We start from the raw sequence: 19,488 nt of genomic DNA on the forward strand, positions 1-19,488 counted from the left end.
TTTGAAGGAAAGATGTGGAGCTGAAGAAGTTGTTCAGTTTGAATGCAAGTTCAAGTGGTCAGAGGAGCATGGTGTGGGCTGGTTGGACCTCCATTCGAGGAAAAAGCAGAGAGCTCTCAGACCGTCCTGGTCATGGGCGGAGGTGTAGAGGGGTTGGACATCAAGAATATCTTGGTCTGTTTTGTTTAAATAAAACTTAGTGGGCTTGCCAGAACCCCACATTCACCAGAATTATTTATAACATGAATTTCGAGCAAATTGAAATTGCTTCTTTGTGTTCATATTTGAATCAGCCTTCCTGAGTTACTCTATTATCCCTCTTAGTTCAAAGCAAGAAAAGGTTTCCTGAAATGCATATTTTCATATAACAATCCTTGCAAGTCTGGAAAGGCAGGAGAGGTCTAATGTTTCTAAGCCTACTTGATGTGCAACATTTAACAGCATCAATGTAGCTGTCAAATTAATTATGTGGGGGGTGTTCCACTTGATCTGGTAGGGATCCTAATATAAATGTGAATAAGTAGTCAAAGCATATGAATCAACTCATTAACTCTCCATCTGAACAGGTGACTTTCTGGTTACAGGTATCTATAGAGAGCTCTGTTTAAAAACTGTAAAGAACCAATATGAGTGCGAAGTGCAGGCTGCATTCCAACACTGGGAGGTAAGCAGCAGTTATTGAGCTACTGAGTAATGGACAGTGATGTCCCCCAACCAGAGTACATTCTGTGCCTATGCTACTACCCTCCATGCTTCTGCCAAGTGATGTTTAAGATGGAGGAGTACTGCATCATCTGAGGGAGGGTGATGATAATCAGCCATGTTTCCATACCCACATTTGACCTGAAACCATTGGATTCAATCTCAATGCTGAGGACACAATGGGGTACTTCCTCTAACTGCATGAAACCGTCTCCTCATCTCGGTTGGTCTGGGAATATGGAACATTGGCTGATAACTATGATTCTTTTAAGTGACTACGTCAGGCTTTTACTTAACTAGTCTGTGCGATAACTCTTCCAGTAGGTGTCTGAGAAGTTTTATTCTGGGCTGGGCGTGCCTTTTTCATTTCCTGATTTGATGCCTAGATGCAGCTGCATGCTCGTTTGTTTTGTTGTTTCTTTTTAGTGGTTTGAGATCTGGAGGGCAATTCAATATTAACCACATTGGTGTGGAGCTGGAGTCACAGACTGGGTAATAACCGCAGGTCTGTTAACCCTGAAGGACACCAGTGAACCAGTTGGATTTTTATGATGAAATGACAGCTTCTTAGACACTTTTACTGATGCAGATTTTATATAATTGAATTCAAAATTTCAAACAGTTATGGGTTGGTTTGAAGGTTACTGGTCCATAGGTTGTGTTTAAATTCAAACCAGGCAGGTCAACTCCCGACTGGTCAAGGCATTGCCATGATAAATGAACTAAGGAATGGCTGTTCCCCAAGCATTTGTTAAGTTGAAGAAAGTGTAATACATGAACATATTCTTTCTGTTTGCAAAGGACAGGGCTCTTTGTGTGAATCTATGCTTCTAGCACGCATAAGTGAGCCACACTAAGAGCCCAACTGATGATTTAAATTGATTATCTATGTAATTCTTAACACAATCAGGATTTTTTAGCAAGTGTCCAATTTTACAAGCATGGGCTGTGAGTACAGCCAGTATTTTGACTGTTGTGAATATTAAAGGGACATGATGTTTCATATGCTTCAACAGATGTATGGGCTACATACCTGGCACACCGCTGGTACTAATATTCATAAACCCAATTACTCATTTGTGTGGTGGGCAGGTCTTTTCATCTTGACGGCAGCACTTATTAGGAGAGAATACCATTTGTGTTGCTGCTGCAAAGGAGCAGAGTGAATCACTTAGCTTCACCTGTTGGTCAAATATTTGAGTCACCTTACCCTTTCAGGATAATCTGAAGTAGATTGGGCATTTTTCAGGACAAAGCGGCGGCCTTAGGATCATTCATGAGTTTGTATGATATGCAGCAAACAGTGATCTGTTCAGGGTAGCCATTATCCCACAGGATAGTTTTTGATGCTTTTTTAAACAAAACCTCGGCAGTTAACTGTTCCCTGATGCATTCTCCATGGCAATGCCTCTATCAATCAAAGTCCACTTGCCAACTAATCAACACCCTCTTCACGTGTAGTATAAATTATTGTTCCCTTTGAGGTTTGGTATTTTTGTGAATCTGTCCTAATGAGTGCAAGAAGAAAAGGTTCAACAGCAAATCTATTTTTTCAGCAAGACTAAATATATGCTAAATAGTGGAAGCAGCATGCTCAGAACAGAATTTAGCAATCACACACTAACAGATCAGGTCAAAGCTCAGAGCTCAGAAGTCGTACCACATCCAATCTTGAATAGTAGTGGACAATTCAGCAATTAACAGGAGGAGGTATAGGCTCCATGGATATGGCCATCCTCATTGTTGGTAGCGTCCAACATGTGAGTGCAAAAGGCAAGGCTGAAATGATTGTAAGCACCTTCAGTCAGAAGTGTTAAGCAGATGAACTTTCTCAGTCTCTTCCTGATGTGTCCACGGTGACAGAGGCAAGGCTTCAGCAAATATCCTTTCCCTTACATGGCATCAAGAAATGGCCACGCGCACAAGAGACAACAAAGGCTACAAGCTCTGACAGTGTCCTGACTATGGTATGAAGAACTTGTGCTCCAGAACTAGCCCTTAGTTCTTAGCTAAGCTGTTTCAGTAAATCCAAAAGAATAGCTTTTATCAGATTAATGTGGAGAATTGCCTTCATATGACCACAAAAAGCAGGATACTTTAAATGAACCAGTTGCCACCATTCACCTCTGCTCAATCATCAACAAAGTGATGTAAGGAGTAAACTAATGGTGCTATCGAGTGGTACTTGCTCACAAATGTATAGTTTGGGATCTGCCAAAAACCCTGGTAGCAGACCTCATTTATAGCTTAAGCCCAAGCATTGAACCTCAGAATTCCTACAGTGCAGAAGGAGGCCATTCAGCCCATCGAGTCTGTACTGACCCTCTGAAAGAGCACCCCACCTAGACCCACTCCCCCGCCACATGCCCACAACCCCACCTAACCTGCCCATTTTCGGACACTAAGGGACAATTTAGCATGGCCAATCCACCTAATCTGCACGTTTTTGGACTTTGGGAGAACGTGTAAACTCCACCCAAGGTCAGAATTGAACCCAGCTCCCTGACGCTGTGAGAAAGCAGTGCTAACCACTGTGATACCGTGCCCCACATGAACACTAGCTGTTTTCAAGTGTTTGGAAGTGAGAGTGACTGTCCATGCTATGAAGGCAGCATTTGACTAAGTGTGGCACTGGTCTAGTAAACCTGAAATCAATGGTGTTCAACAGTACATTCTCCAGCGGTTAGAGTCACATCTGAACGGTCCTGGTTGTTGCAAGACAATCATCTCAAATTTCCCAGGGCTCAGCTATCACCAACTGTGTAATCAATGATCTTCCCTCATCCTCGACTTCAGAAGTGAGGCTGTTCATTGATTGAACAGTGTTTAGCTCAACAGTCTAAACCACATGCAGGAAGACCTGAGAAACCTCCCATTCAGGCCACACAGGTTTCACAGAATCATCACAACAAGAGCAAGCATAACCACATTTCCTTGACATTCAATGTCATTATCATCAGGTGAGTCCCCATCATCAACCACCCTGGGGTCACCATTGCCCAGAAATTAAACTGGCCAGCCACATAAATGCTGCAGCTATTAAGAGAAGGCTCGAGCGATGATTATTCTGCAGTGAGCGACTCACCATCTGACTCTATAAAACTGCTTTACCACCTACAAGGCACATCAGGAGTATGAATCTTTTTACTTGCCTGGATGGTTGCTGCTCCCAAATCATTTGCAAGGCTTCGCACTCTTCAGAACAAAGCAGTCTACTTGATGGCAAACCATCCATTGGCTTAAGAGTCCCATCTCTCCACCATTGGCCTACTAAAATATGCATTGCATCATCTTGCCAAGTCTTCTTTGGTAACACCTACGGAACCCTTGATCTCCACCACCTGGAAGGATTAGTGCAATAGGTGCATGGGAACACCATAACCTCCAAGCCACGCACCATCCTAGCTTAGACATATATTACTCTTCCTTTAATATTGCGGAGTCAAAATGCTAAACCTGACAACCAAGCAACATTATTGAACATTGTCACAACACAGACTACTGTAGTTCACTAAGAACTACCACCACCATTTCAATGCCACAGTAAATATTAGCCTAGCCAATGGTGCCCACATTCCAAGAATGAATAAATTAAGAAAAATGAGTAGTTACATGTAATATAAAATCACTCCAAATAATTAACCTATATTCTGCTGCTTGCTAGAGTGAGAAGCTACTTCTTTATGATACTCTACAAAGTGAACTGGAGGAGAGAATCCGGCGCCTTGAAGAAGATCGGCATAGCATTGACATCACATCCGGTATGTCAGCTGCTCAGTTCAAACTAAGTATGCTTAATAAATGTTTTGCAGCTTAACACTTTATTGTAAAACTTTAAAATTCATTATGTGAAAAGAAATAACATAGATTTTTAAAAGTTGGCAGTTCTACAACCGATGCAGTAATATGTTTTTACTACTTATTCCTCTGACAAAGGTGAATTAAAACAACTGATAATTTGAATTTTAAAAATGAGTGATTATTTTCCTGTTTAAATACACTATTCATATTAATAAATCATAATCTGTGTCTTTCAGAGCTATGGAATGATGAGCTACAGTCCAGAAAAAATAAGAGGAAAGATCCGTTCAGCCCAGACAAAAAGAAAAAGCCAGTGGTTGTCTCTGATATCCTTTTTTTTAGTTCATCTTTACAAGAAAACATGTGCTTCAGAGAAGTCAAGTGGTAAACTGATATTAAAAAATTGTAATTTGTCTTTATCCCTACTGGGAAAATTAATAATTTTGCAGAGCTTCTAATAAAACAAATACATATATTTAGTATTTTAATGTATAATATGATCATCCTTTGCAGCATTGGAAATGCACTTTAAAAAAAAATTAAAAGCATACTAACATGGTGGGCGGCACTGTGGCACAGTGGTTAGCACTGCTCCCACACAGCGCCAGGGACCCGGGCTCAATTCTGGCCTTGGGTGACTGTGTGGAGTTTGAACGTTCTCCCTGTGTCTGTGTGGGTTTCCTCCGGGTGCTCCAGTTTCCTCTCTCAGTCCAAAGATGTGCAGGTTAGGTGGATTGGCCATGCTAAATTGCCCCTTTAGTGTCCAAGGATGAACGGGTTAGATTACGGGAATGCAGTGGGGGGGGTGTGCCTGAGTAGTGTGTTCTTTCAGAGGGTCGGTGAGGTGGCATAGGAGTTTTGCTGCTGGACAGTAATCCAAAGACCCAGGATAATGCTCTGGGGACCTGGGTTCGAATCCCACCATGGCAGGTGGTGGAATTGAAACTCAATAAAATATCTGGAATTAAAGTCTAACGATGACCATGAAACCATTGTCGCTTGTAAAAAACCTACTGGTTCACTAATGTCCTTTAGGGATGGAAATCTGCCATCCTTACCTGGTCTGGCCTACATGTGAAACCAGATCCACAGAAATGTGGTTGACTCTTAAAATGCCACTCAGCAAAGGGCAATTAGGGATAGGCAACAAATGCTGGCCTTGCCTGCAATGCCCACATCCCATTAAAAATAAAGAAAAAATCCTTGATGTGTCAAATGGCCTCTTTCTGCACTTTAGGAATTCTATAGTTCTATAATAATTTACAATGTGATCTTTCTGTGTTATCTTGCAAATAAAAAGATATAATATGCCTTGTGTTTAGACATTCGGTATTTTATTTATTATATGTGCAAATTTTAGAGAAAATTGAATTCCTTTTCAAATACTGAAATATTCCTTAACCAGCAAACGCCCTTATGTAGTTTACATGTTACAAGACCTCGATATACTTGAAGACTGGACAACCATTAGAAAAGTATGTTTCTTCATATGATGTGCCCCTAACATCTAACATATTTCGTATTTGAAAAGTACTGACCTCTGATTATTGTGAGACTTGCGCAACATAATTCTGCATTTTTAAAAACATGTTAGTTTGAGGAACTTTTCATTGTTGTTTTTCCGAAGCAAAATCTAATTTAATTTGAACCGATTTTTACTTTGCGAAAACATTCTGGACAAAATATTGCCATTATAGAATTTCACATGGTGGTCTGCGGGAATATTCTATATGTAAGTAGAAGTAACGTTTCTAGAAGTGTGGTATTGCAGTACTAAAATGACATCCAAAATATGCCTGTGTTAGTTATTTAAATGAATATTTTTTATTAGTTGAAAATGATGCCAGTGCTTCATGGAGGTGCATGTTTCAAGGTAATTATTTGTGCCAATGATGCTTGAGCGGTTTATGAATATCTTCTCAAAATAAGTTGAACTAGTGTCTTGGAATGACATTTGAGTTTTCTTTATCACGTGTAGAGGAATTTTAGTGTGATTTGCATCGTACCAATAGCTTTTACAGGGAAGTTTCAAATACCCTTTAGCAATAATGTAACAAGGGTGTGCCTCATATCCCATGGTTCTATTTATGCCACATTTCAATAAACCAAAAGCATTTTTTTAATGTGACATAATTGAGTTTCCCCCACCCTGATTTATTGTTAATTATAATATCGTAACCATGAAATACCTAGCTCATAAGAATTAAATATCTTCTGGTTGAGGCCATGCCCGGGTAGGTCGCACATTTGGCAGCTCCCGCCGAGATCGGACATTTGGGCCCGTTAACGGACCTTTAGCGGCACTTTGGCAGCGATCCCCGGTGGGGCAGTAAACGCTGGTGAGGCTCCCCCCAGCGCTGTATGGAGTGGACCAGGAGTGGGGCAGTAAAGAAGGCTGGATCGGTGAAAAGAGGGGAACGGGCGCGAAATGACAAAATGGTGGCCGGCGCGGACCAGGAGGCACAGTGGTTGCGGGAGCAGCAGGAGTTCCTGAGAAGCTGCTTCACGGAGCTCAAGACGGAGATGCTGGCCCCTATGAAGGCTTCCATGGAAAGGATGGTGGAGACTCAGAAGATGCAGGAGAAGGTGATCAAAGAGGGGGGAAAAAAAGGCCTCTGAAAATGAGGATGAGATCTTGGGCCTTGCGGTCAGGGTGGAGGTGCACGAGGCCCTGCACAAAAGATGGCAGGAGAAACTGGAAGACCTTGAAAATAGGTCGAGGAGGCAGAACCTGCGAATCCTGGGCCTCCCCGAAGGTGCGGAGGGGTCGGATGCGAGCGCATTTGTGACCACGATGCTGGGGCCGCTGATAGGCGCGGGGGCCTTCCCGCGGACCCTGGAACTGGACGGGGCGCACAGAGACCTGGCAAGGAAGCCTAGGGCGAATGAACTGCCGAGGGCTATGGTGATAAGATTCCACCGCTTCACAGACGAGGAACGTATCCTGCGATGGGCAAAGAAGGAGCAAAGCAGTAAATGGGAGAACTGTGAGATTTGAATTTACCAGGACTGGGGAACAGATCTGGCTAAGAGGCGGCGGGATTCAACTGGGCCAAGACGACCCTCCAGAACAAAGGGGTGAAGTTCGGGCTGCTACATCCGGCGAGGCTGTGGGTCACGTACCAAGGCCGGCACCACTACGTTGATACGCCGGACGAGGCGTGGACATTCATTAAGAATGAGAAGTTGGACTTGAACTAATGGGCAGCTGCACATTGTTGGAATGCCCAGGTGAAGAGGTGTAACCGGGTGCTGTCCGAATATAAGATTGGAAGCAGAGTGTAAGTTGTATGGGGGCTGGGGAGGGGGGTGGAGGGGGCTATGTTATGTTGGTTTGCCCCACTCTCTCTTTGTTTTTGCCCTCAGGGTCCTTTGCCAGCTCTCTGCTTTCGCGGAGCCACGCCGCAGAAGGGGGAGATGGGCCCGTCAGTTAGGGCAGCTCGCCAGGTGGGGGGGGAGGGGGGGGGGAGGAGGGGGTCGTTCGTTGTTTGGGGCAACGCCCGGAGTTTGTTTGTTGTATTTTTTTTTTTTTCCCTTCCGTTTTTTTTTCTTGTTACACGGGAAGAATGGGGTGTCTCTCTCTCTCTCTCTCACACCCTGTGGGGGAGGGGAGGTTGGGGGCCCGAAGAAGGAGACAACAGTAGGATTGGGATTGGAGGTAGAGGTGGGAGCGGCCGGGGTCAGCATGGGTCAGCTGACTTACGGAAGTGCAATGGGGGGGAAGAGTTAGTGTTAAGCGGGGGCTTGACATGGGGGATTGGGATTGAGGGGTGGGGGAGGGGGGGATGCTGCTTTGCTGGCTGAAGGGGAGCCAACTTTCGGGAACAGTCGGAGAGTCGGTATGGAGAGCCTCCGGCGGGAGGGCTTGAGTAATCGGGGGGTGCGGGCACGTGGCTGGGCGAAAAAAGGAGATGGCTAGTTGGCGGGCGTGTGGGTGGGTGCCCCCCCCCCCCCCCCCCCCCCCCCCCCCCGACCAGGCTGATCACGTGGAATGTAAGGGGCCTAAATGGGCCGGTCAAAAGGACCCGCGTGTTCTCGCACTTAAAGGGATTAAAGGCAGACGTAGGCATGCAACAGGAGACGCACTTAAAACTCGCTGACCAAACTAGACTGAGGAAAGGATGGGTGGGCCAGGTATTCCACTCTGGGTTGGACGCAGAGACCAGGGGGGTCGCAATCCTGGTAGGCAAACGGATGGCATTTGAGGGGGGAAGTATTGTGGCGGACAAAGGGGGCAGGTACATTATGGTGAGTGGTAAGCTACAAGGGGCCCAGGTGGTGCTAGTGAACGTTTATGCCCCGAATTGGGATGACACGGAATTCATGAAGCGCATGCTGAGTAAAATACCGGACTTGGAGTCAAGCAATTTGATAATGGGGGGGGGAGGAGACTTCAACACGGTCCTGGACCCGGCTCTGGACCGGTCTAAGTCCAGGTCGGGGAGGAGGCCGGCAGCGGCCAAGGTCCTGAGGGGTTTCATGGACCAGATGGGGGGAGTGGATCCATGGAGATTCGCTCAGCCAAGGGCGAAGGAGTTCTCTTTCTTCTCCCACGTGCATAAAGTGTACTCTCGGATTGATTTTTTTCGTGTTGAGCAGGGCGCGAATCCCAGGGGTGGAGGGGGTAGAGTACTCGGCCATTGCGGTCTCGGACCATGCTCCGCTCTGGGCGGACTTGAGATTGGGGGCGGAGAGAGGGCAGCGCCCTCTCTGGAGATTGGACGTGGGACTGTTGGCGAATGAGGAGGTCTGTGGGTGGATTAGGAGGAGCATTCAAAACTATGTGACAACAAACGATACGGGAGAGGTAACAGTGACTACGGTCTGGGAGGCCTTGCAGGCAGTTATTCGAGGGGAGTTCATCTCTATCAGGTCCCACAGAGAGATGAAGGATAGGGCGGAGAGGGAGACGTTAGTGGGAGAGATACTCAGGGTAGACAAGAGGTACGCAGAGACCCCCCGAGAAGGGGCTGCTAAAGGAGCGCCGGAGTTTGCAAGCGGAGTTAGACCTGACTACAGGGAAAGCAGAGGCACAGCTGAGGAAGGTGAAAGGGGCAATATATGAGTATGGGGAGAAAGCGAGTAGGATGCTGGCACACCAAATTTGAAGGAGGGAGGCGGGCAGGGAAATTGGGGGATTTAGGGATAAGGGGGGTAACATGGTCCTGAGCCCGGAAGAGATCAACAAAGTCTTCAAGGAGTTCTACTGCCAGCTGCCTGAGTCAGAGCCCCCGGAGGGGAGGGAAGGGATGAAGCAATTTATGGACTGATTGAGGTTCCCAAGGGTGGACGAGGAGCTGGTGGAGGGATTGGGGGCCCCGATTGAGTTGGAGGAGATAGTTAAGGGCTTGGAGAATATGCAGTCGGGCAAGGCCCCGGGACCGGACGGTTGCCCTGTAGAATTCTACAAGAAATTCTCAGAGCTGCTGAGCCCACTCCTGCTAAGAACCTTTAAAGAGGCCAAGGAGCAGGGAACCCTCCCCCCGTCGATGTCGCGGTCTTCGATCTCGCTCATCCTTAAGCGGGACAAGGATCCGTTGCAGTGTGGGTCCTACAGGCCGATATCGCTCCTAAATGTAGATGCCAAACTGCTGGCTAAGATCTTGGCCACCAGAATAGAGGACTGTGTCCCGGGGGTGATTGACGAGGATCAGACATGGTTCGTCAAGGGCAGGCAATTGAACACGAACGTGCGGAGGCTCTTAAACATTATGATGCCCTCAGAAGGAGGGGACGCAGAAGTTGTGGCTGCAATGGATGCGGAGAAAGCCTTTGATCGGGTAGAGTGGGAGTACCTGTGGGAAGCGTTAAGTAGATTTGGATTTGGTGAGGAATGCATAGGGTGGGCCAAACTACTGTACCAGGCCCCCGTAGCAAGTGTGTCCACGAACCGACTAAGGTCGGAGTATTTCCGGCTGCACCGAGGGACGAGGCAGAGGTTCCCCCTGTCCCCGCTGCTATGTGACCTGGCAATTGAGCCGTTGGCCATGGCGTTGAGGACGTCAAGAAACTGGAGGGGACTGGTTCGGGGGGGGGGGGGAAGCACCGTGTTTCGCTCTACGCAGACGACCTGCTCCTGTATATTTCGGACCCGCTAGAGAGGATGGGGGCGGTCATGCGGATCCTAAAGGACTTCGGGAGTTTCTCGGGGTACAAGTAAAATGTGGGGAAAAGTGAGCTATTTGTGATCCATGCGAGGGGCCAGGAGGAGAGACTGGGGGAGCTCCCGCTCAAGAGGGTGGAGAAGAGCTTTTGGTACCTGGGTATACAGGTGGCTAGGAATTGGGATGCCCTACACAAGCTCAATCTATCTCGGCTGGTAGAGGAGATGGAGGGAGACTTCAAAAGGTGGGACATGCTCCCGCTTTCCCTGGCGTGTATGGTGCAGTCCATGAAAATGACGGTCCTTCCCAGGTTTCTGTTCGTCTTCCAGTGCCTTCCCATCTTCATCCCCAAATCCTCCTTCAAGCGGGTGAACAGGATTATCACGGGATTTGTGTGGGCAAACAAGACCCCGCGAGTTAAACGGCTTTTCTTAGAGCGCAGCCGGGGGGAGGAGGGCTGGCGCTGCCGAACTTCTGCAGTTATTACTGGGCGGCTAATATAGCGATGATTAGAATGGGTAATGGACGAGGGAGCGGCGTGGAAGCGGCTAGAGGCGGCGTCATGCGAGGACACCAGCTTAGGAGCACTGATAACGGCACCGCTGCCGTTCTCGCCGGCATGGTACACCACAAGCCCGGTGGTGACGGCGGTACTGAGGATCTGGGGTCAGTGGAGAAGGGGCCTCAGTCTGGACCTTAAAGTGCCGAGCAAGATAGACGGAGGGTTTCAAAGTTGGCATAGGGCGGGTATCAAAAGGATGGGGGACCTGTTTATAGATGGGACCTTTCCTAGCCTGAAGGCGCTAGAGGAGAAATTTAGTCTGCCCCCGGGGAATGCTTTTAGATACCTCCCAAGTCCGCGCTTTTCTGAAGAAACAGGTGGTGGCATTTCCGCTACTACCCTCCCGCAGGATACAGGACAGGGTGGTCTCTGGCATCTGGGTAGGGGAGGGGAAGGTGTCGGACATATACCAAGAACTGCAGGAGGCAGAGGAAGTCTCGGCGGAGGAGCTGAAGGGCAAGTGGCAGGAGGAGCTGGATGAGGGCCTGTAGGCTGATGCCCTAGTTAGTTCCTCCTCATCTTGTGCCAGGCTTAGCCTAATTCAGTTTAAGGTGGTCCACCGGGCACACATGACGACAGCGAGAATGAGCAAGTTCTTTGGGGTGGAGGACAGATGTGTGAGATGCTCAGGGTGCCCAGCAAACCATGCCCATATGTTCTGGGCATGCCCAGCGCTTAAAGAATTCTGGCGCGGGCCTAGCCCCTCAAGGTGAGGGCTCGGCCCCTCAAGATGCGGAGAATTCCACACCTTTGGGGCGGCGCGATGCCGGACTGATTTGCGCTGTTTTTGGCGCCGGTCAGCGGACATCGTGCCGATTGCAGAGAATCCCGCCCCTTGTCTTTTTCAAATCCTGTCTCTGCAGAGCCTTCAAAGAGTTGGTCAGATACCTTCTAGAGAGAAAAAGAGAACTGCTTAAATATTGTAATTTAGCATAATTACAGCAAACATTTTAAAAATTATTTGAACTAGTAAAACGTAGTACATATTGTAATATATGTATCTGGGAAACAGAAATGCTGCAAAACTCGCAGATTAGGCAGTGTTTGTGGAGAGATATTGAAGGTAGGTTTTTAGTAGTTGACTATAGATAGGAAGAACGTTCGAGATGAACAGCCTTTAACAAGCAAGCCTGACATTGAGTGTTTCCAGCATTATCTTATTATTTTAGATTTCCAACATTTACATTATTTTTCTGCTTTATATATGTTGTGTCACTGCTACTTTTCACTTGATTAACAAATTTGTTCGGCCGTTGAAATTTCGCTATTGTTCTGCTGCCCCTCGAAAGGCCAGGATGATTGCATGAGATTGAATGATAAAGCTAGTAGCTGGAAATAGCTAGAGTTGTGTTTGTTTCCTGGATGCACTGTGAATTTTACCTAGATTTTTGAGCAACACTCTGGGATGTCAGGAACTAGGGTTACCATCAGGAAAAGTCTGAAAATGGAATCCAAAGATACCTTTAGTACCAGGAGCTCCGAGAATACAATATATGAATGACGTGCTAAAATAACCACCAATGTTATTCTGTTTATGATTTGCTGTTTCCTTGCCAGCATAACAAACTAACACGAGGCCAACCTCCATTTTAAGCAGCCAAGCAGTGATTTTTAGTATTTATTTTGCTGGCTAATTTGGGAGGAGCATGGATTTTAAAATCCATTCAGGGCAGGCATGTAATGTAATACATTTTGTCATTGTCACTTATGTTTTTTTTTTCCCCCCATATCTAAAGTAACAATGTACCCTCTTGTTTCATCACCTCATTTATTCAAACCAGTGTGCCAACTGGTTTTGAAACTTGCGCCCATTGAAATAAAATATTTTTTTGTCTCTGAAGGTAAGCCAATATGAGCATAGCACAGTACTCATGGTTGATTTTGCTAATTTAGGTTGATTTATGGAAGAGATTGTTATGCTGTTAGACCACTAAATTTAAGGATTAAATTTTAGGGACATTTTAGTTTATTAACTCTAAACTGTCCTTGGATGTGACATTGACCAATTTAAGTTTTAAAAAAAAACTTTACCCTCTTGTATTTCTATTTGCTGCTTCTTGGCTATCTGGCATGCAAGATTTAGCTGCCATTAATTCTTGACATCTGCTAACCGACTACATCCTTTTCAAGGTGAATTTAAGACACTTGTACAGAAGAACAGCATCCTCCCACTAGAGCAACTTCTTTACTGTCAGTGTTGTATGCTGCTATATGTTATAACTTGACACCACATTCATTCGACTGTCGGTGTAAATGTGGGATTACATGCATGAGATAATGCCCAGAGCTTCTGAAATCTGTACGGTAAACCCCAGAGGTAGAGGTATCCCCCAAGAAGTGCTGAGGACCCCACAGAAGATCTCACAAATTGACAAAGCGGCAATTGCCAGAAAGTTTGGAGTTCTGATGGGCAATCGCCCTGTGTCTGTAACCCTAAAACTCATGAGTTAGAGTCAGAGACTTCAGATGGTTCCAAATTACACACACAATGGTTTCCCAAGTTCAAAGGATCAAAATCAGTTCTAACTCCTAGGTCACTCCTGACCCTCCTCACCCACCCACCTGCAATCCTACTCCCTCACCTTATGTGCTTCCCTTCTCCCTGTGGCTTTGGGACATTTAGACTTAACAGAATACGGTAGCTGGTGCCGTCAAGTGGAATTGTGGCTTGACTTACCCTTACACTCTTGCACTTTGAGGGAGGACTGCAAAAACATTTCTGAGGAGGTCCAGTACTGAAGTCCAGAGTGAGCTATGTGGCACTCCGGGCAAGGTAAATAAATAAGAGCAAAGTGGCAATCCGCCGACTGTGGTTGCTACTTCTTGGAAGATTCGGCCCAATATTAACGGACCTTAAATTGGTGTCTCTAAATCAATCATCTGAGTTCTACTTCAATAGGTGGTTTTGCATTGGAGCCTGCTAAATTACTAGAATTGCCAGAGGAAATGGGCGAGGTACTAAATGAATACTTTGCATCAGTATTCACCAAAGGGAAGGAATTGATAGATGTTGAGTCTGGAGAAGGGTGTGTAGATAGCCTGGGTCACATTGAGATCCAAAAAGACGAGGTGTTGGGCGTCTTAAAAAATATTAAGGTAGATAAGTCCCCAGGGCCTGATGGGATCTACCCCAGAATACTGAAGGAGGCTGGAGAGGAAATTGCTGAGGCCTTGACAGAAATCTTTGGATCCTCACTGTCTTCAGGTAATGTCCCGGAGGACTGGAGAACAGCCAATGTTGTTGCTCTGTTTAAGAAGGGTAGCAAGGATAATCCAGGGAACTACAGGCCGGTGAGCCTTACTTCAGTGGTAGGGAAATTACTGGAGAGAATTCTTCGCGACAGGATCTACTCCCATTTGAAAGCAAATGGACATATTAGTGAGAGGCAGCATGGTTTTGTGAAGGGGAGGTCGTGTCTCACTAACTTGATAGAGTTTTTCGAGGAGGTCACAAAGATGACTGATGCAGGTAGGGCAGTGGATGTTGTCTATATGGACTTCAGTAAGGCCTTTGACAAGGTCCCTCATGGTAGACTAGTACAAAAGATGAAGTCACACGGGATCAGGGGTGAGCTGGCAAGGTGGATACAGAACTGGCTAGGTCATAGAAGGCAGAGAGTAGCAATGGAAGGATGCTTTTCTAATTGGAGGGCTGTGACCAGTGGTGTTCCGCAGGGATCAGTGCTGGGACCTTTGCTGTTTGTAGTATATATAAATGATTTGGAGGAAAATGTAACTGGTCTGATTAGTAAGTTTGCAGACGACACAAAGGTTTGTGGAATTGCGGATAGCGATGAGGACTGTCAGAGGATACAGCAGGATTTAGATTGTTTGGAGACTTGGGCGGAGAGATGGCAGATGGAGTTTAATCCGGACAAATGTGAGGTAATGCATTTTGGAAGGTCTAATGCAGGTAGGGAATATACAGTGAATGGTAGAACCCTCAAGAGTATTGAAAGTCAGAGAGATCTAGGTGTACAGGTCCACAGGTCACTGAAAGGGGCAACACGGGTGGAGAAGGTAGTCAAGAAGGCATACGCAATGCTTGCCTTCATTGACCGGGGCATTGAGTATAAGAATTGGCAAGTCATGTTGTAGCTGTATAGAACCTTAGTTAGGCCATACTTGGAGTATAGTGTTCAATTCTGGTCGCCACACTACCAGAAGGATGTGGAGGCTTTAGAGAGGGTGCAGAAGAGATTTACCAGAATGTTGCCTGGTATGGAGGGCATTAGCTATGAGGAGTGGTTGAATAAACTCGGTTTGTTCTCACTGGAACGACGGAGGTTGAGGGGCGACCTGATAGAGGTCTACAAAATTATGAGGGGATTGACAGAGTGGATGGTCAGAGGCTTTTACCCTGGGTAGAGGGGTCAATTACTAGGGGGCATAGGTTTAAGGTGAGAGGGGCAAGGTTTAGAGTAGATGTACGAGGCAAGTTTTTTACACAGGGTAGTGGGTGCCTGGAACTCGCTACCGGAGGAGGTGGTGGAAGCAGGGACGATAGTGACATTTAAGGGGCATCTTGACAAATACATGAATAGGATGGGAATAGAGGGATACAGACCCAGGAAGTGTAGAAGATTGTAGTTTAGTCGGGCAGCATGGTCGGCACGGGCTTGGAGGGCCGAAGGGCCTGTTCCTGTGTTGTACATTTCTTTGTTCTCTAACAGGAGCTATTCTACATTGAAGCCAACCTACCTATTAATCTACCCTCCCTGCTGTCCATATATTTGCGTGCTTGGGGAAATGTGGTGCGCAGGCTGGACCTGCCAGTATCTGAGGAAACAAGTACCACTGCTATAAGCCCTATTAGTGTAAAACTGTTGCATTAAAAGAAACTATCTCACTCACAATGTTGCCAATAATGTCCCAATCTATGGTTTGGGCTTGTAATCTAGGCTGTGATTTTCATGCGGTCTAAGAGTGTTGCATTGTTGGAAGTGATGTATTTTACCTGAGATTCAAACCAAGATGGTGTTTGCGTGAATGTATAAGATCCCATGGTACTATTTGAAGGAGAGCAGAAAGTTCTGAAAGCATCATGACCAACATTCTATCCTTGAGTAACACCAATAAGCAGGTTACTCGATCAATCATCTCCTTGCTCTTTGTCAGATCTTGCTATGTGCATGCATGCTCCATTTGCATATGTAACAATAGTCAATGCATTTAATTTGAATCACCTTGAGAGATGTAATGGGATTCTAAGTAAATAAGAACTAGGAGCAGGAGTAGGCCATCTGGCCCTTCGAGCCTGCTCCGCCATTCAATCTTTTGTGGGCACAGCTCCACCTTCCCGCCCGAACACCATAACCCTTTATTCTTCAAAAAAACTATCTATCTTTATCTTGAAAACATTTAATGAAGGAGCCTCAACTGCTGCACTGGGCAGGGAATTCCATAGATTCACAACCCTTTGGGTGACGAAGTTCCTCCTATGCTCAGTCCTAAATCTAATTCCCCTTATTTTGAGGCTATGCCCCCTAGTTCTGCTTTCACCCGCCAGTGGAAACAACCTGCCCCCTCAACTCTGGGATTAACCTAGTAAATCTCCTCTGCACACCCTCCAGCATCAGTATGTCTTTTCTCAGTTAAGGAGACCAAAACTGAACACACTACTCCAGGTGTGGCCTCACTAATGCCTTATACAGTTGCAGCATGACCTCCCTTGTCTTACACTCCATCCCTCTAACAATGAAGGACAAAACTCCATTCGCCTTAATCACTTGTTTCACCTGTAAACCAACTTTTTGCGACTCATGCACTAGGACCTGATAAATTAATATTTTATCATTTAAATAATAATCCCTTTCATTGTTATTCTTACCAAAATGGATAACCTCACTTTTGTCAACATTGTATTCCATTTGCCAGACCCTAGCCCACTCACTTAAACTATCCAAATCCCCCTGCAGGCTTCCAGTATCCTCTGCACTTTTTGCTTTACCACTCATCTTAGTGTCGTCTGCAAACTTGGACACATTGCTCTTGGTCCCCAACTCCAAATCATCTATGTAAATTGTAAACAATTGTGGACCCAACACTGATCCCTGAGGGACACCATTAGCTACTGATTACCAACCAGAGAAATACCCATTAATCCCCACTCTTTGCTTTATATTAATTAACCAATTCTCTATCCATGCTACTACTTTAGCCTTAACGCCATGCATCTTTATCTTATGCAGCAACCTTTTGTGTGACACCTTGTCAAAAGCTTTCTGGAAATCCAAATATACCACATCTATTGGCTCCCCGTTGTCTACCGCACTGGTAATGTCCTCAAAAATTTCCACTAAATTAGTTAGGCACGACCTGCCCTTTATGAACCCATGCTGCATCTGCCCAATGGGACAATTTCCATCCAGATGCCTCGCTATTTCTTCCTTGATGATGGATTCCAGCATCTTCCCTACCACCGAAGTTAAGCTAACTGGCCTATAATTACCCGCTTTCTGCGTACCTCCTTTTTTAAACAGTGGTGTCATGTTTGCTAATTTCCAATCCTTCGGGACCACCCCAGAGACTAGTGAACTTTGGTAAATTATCACTAGTGCATTTGAAATTTCCCTAGCCATCTCTTTTAGCATTCCATCAGGGCCAGGAGATTATCTACTTTTAGCCCCATTAGCTTGCCCATCTCACCTGTCATAGCCTCATTTCCATCAGTCACTGGCATGTTGTTTGTGTCTTCCACTGTGAAGACCGACCCAAAAAACCGGTTCAGTTCCTCAGCCATTTCCTCATCTCCCATTATTAAATCTCCCTTCTCCTCTAAAGGACCAATATTTACCTCAGCCACTCTTTGTTGTTTTATATATTTGCAGAAACTTTTACTATCTGTTTTTATATTCTGAGCAAGTTTACTCTTGTAATCTAACTTACTTTTCTTTATTGCTCTTTTAGTAGCTTTCTGTTGCCCCCTAAAGATTTCCCAATCCTCTCGTCTCCCACTAATCTTTGCCATAGGAAGTTTTCCTTTTGCATTTACTATTAATGTGCATTTAAATACTGGGTTATAATTTCTTCTTTCATGTTACTATGTCATTGTTGGTTTCCCTTTGTTATCCAAGATGGCCATTTCTTGTGTGCATAGAGTCATCTGTTGGGCAATCTAATGTGGCTCTGGAGCCCGATTGCAAACGTGCTTGGCTTTCTACCATGTGGCCAAGGATAAGTTATTGGATTTTGTTGGGACTGCCCAGTCTTTCTAGCTTGCCTTTCATCCTTAGCTGCCCGCATTCGTTGCTGTTCGAAGGAAATAACCTCACTTCTTGAGATTGATCCCAAGGTCGTTATTTCTTGTGCATTTTGTTCTCACTATATGGATATGCCAAATTTTCTGAGGTTCATGTTTTGAACCTTAATCTTGACCTACCTGCAGATAGCTGTTTGAATTTAGGTTGTGAATACTTAACCGTTTTAGGGATTTTATCAGCCATACTTACTACATGTCATTTACATCTGAGCTGAGCTCTTTATCCTTCCATTTATGTCCATGATGTGCCAAATGTATCTCTGGTTGAACCTGTCCAACTGCTTAATATGTCTGGAGTAGGTACTCCTTGTCTCTCCAGTTTATAAAAGGTGTAGGTATTTTCACAACTTTGTACACCAGCTTTGTTGTAAGTTTGATACCTCATTTCCTTCACAGTCTCTTGCCTAAACAGACAAGTTCTGAACCTGCTATGGCAGTTGTATTTGTCACCTCTTTGTCAATGCCGACCTTCTTGACGATTGTGCTTTTGGGGTCGATTACTAAAGCCTTCAGGGTTTAGTCATTGATATTAATAGTAGGTGGGATATAGGAAAATTTGGTGGTGGATGTGGAGAATCTCTGTTTTTCTTAAGCTAATGGTTAATCCTTAGTTCCCAGCTGCTTTTGAAAAGCAGTCCATGATCCTTTGAAGGCCGTGCTCACAGTCTGACACAAGGGCAGAGTCAATAACGAACCGCAAATCCCCTACCATCATCTCTAATACCTTAGTTGAGGATTTAAGTTGTCTCTGGTTGACGAAGTTGCCATCTGTTCTGAATTGGATGTATATTCCATCAACACCCATCAAATGCCCCAGAAAGCGTATGGCAGCAAAGAACACACTGAAGAGCACAGAGGCCATGATGTATCAATGCTCCACACCACCTGTTACATCAAAGGGGTCAGTGTATTCACCACAGACAGCGACTCTGGCCGTCACTCCATGAAACTATTGTATCAGATTTATTCTTCCATCAGGAGATCTAAGTTTGGCTAAAATGTTCCACAAGGCTGCTCTATTTACTGTGTCAAAGGCCTTCATCGGGTCAACAGCAGAA

At 45.5% G+C, this 19,488-nt stretch overlaps 1 protein-coding gene across 1 annotated transcript in view; it reads left to right on the forward strand.

Annotated features, from left to right (window-relative positions):
* Positions 1 to 566: 566 nt before the first annotated feature.
* Positions 567 to 19,488, forward strand: part of LOC140406567 (breast cancer metastasis-suppressor 1-like protein-A) — a gene marked incomplete at its 5' end in the record, with an annotated part of 29,041 nt that continues 10,119 nt past the window's right edge. The window contains 4 exons of the mRNA XM_072494566.1: positions 567 to 664; positions 4,367 to 4,463; positions 4,740 to 4,829; positions 5,914 to 5,978. Coding sequence (XP_072350667.1) covers positions 567 to 664; positions 4,367 to 4,463; positions 4,740 to 4,829; positions 5,914 to 5,978 — 350 coding nt within the window. The remainder of the gene's footprint in view (positions 665 to 4,366; positions 4,464 to 4,739; positions 4,830 to 5,913; positions 5,979 to 19,488) is intronic.

Source organism: Scyliorhinus torazame, unplaced genomic scaffold (genome assembly GCF_047496885.1).
Source record: "Scyliorhinus torazame isolate Kashiwa2021f unplaced genomic scaffold, sScyTor2.1 scaffold_633, whole genome shotgun sequence".
NCBI classification, from domain to species: Eukaryota; Metazoa; Chordata; class Chondrichthyes; order Carcharhiniformes; family Scyliorhinidae; genus Scyliorhinus; species Scyliorhinus torazame.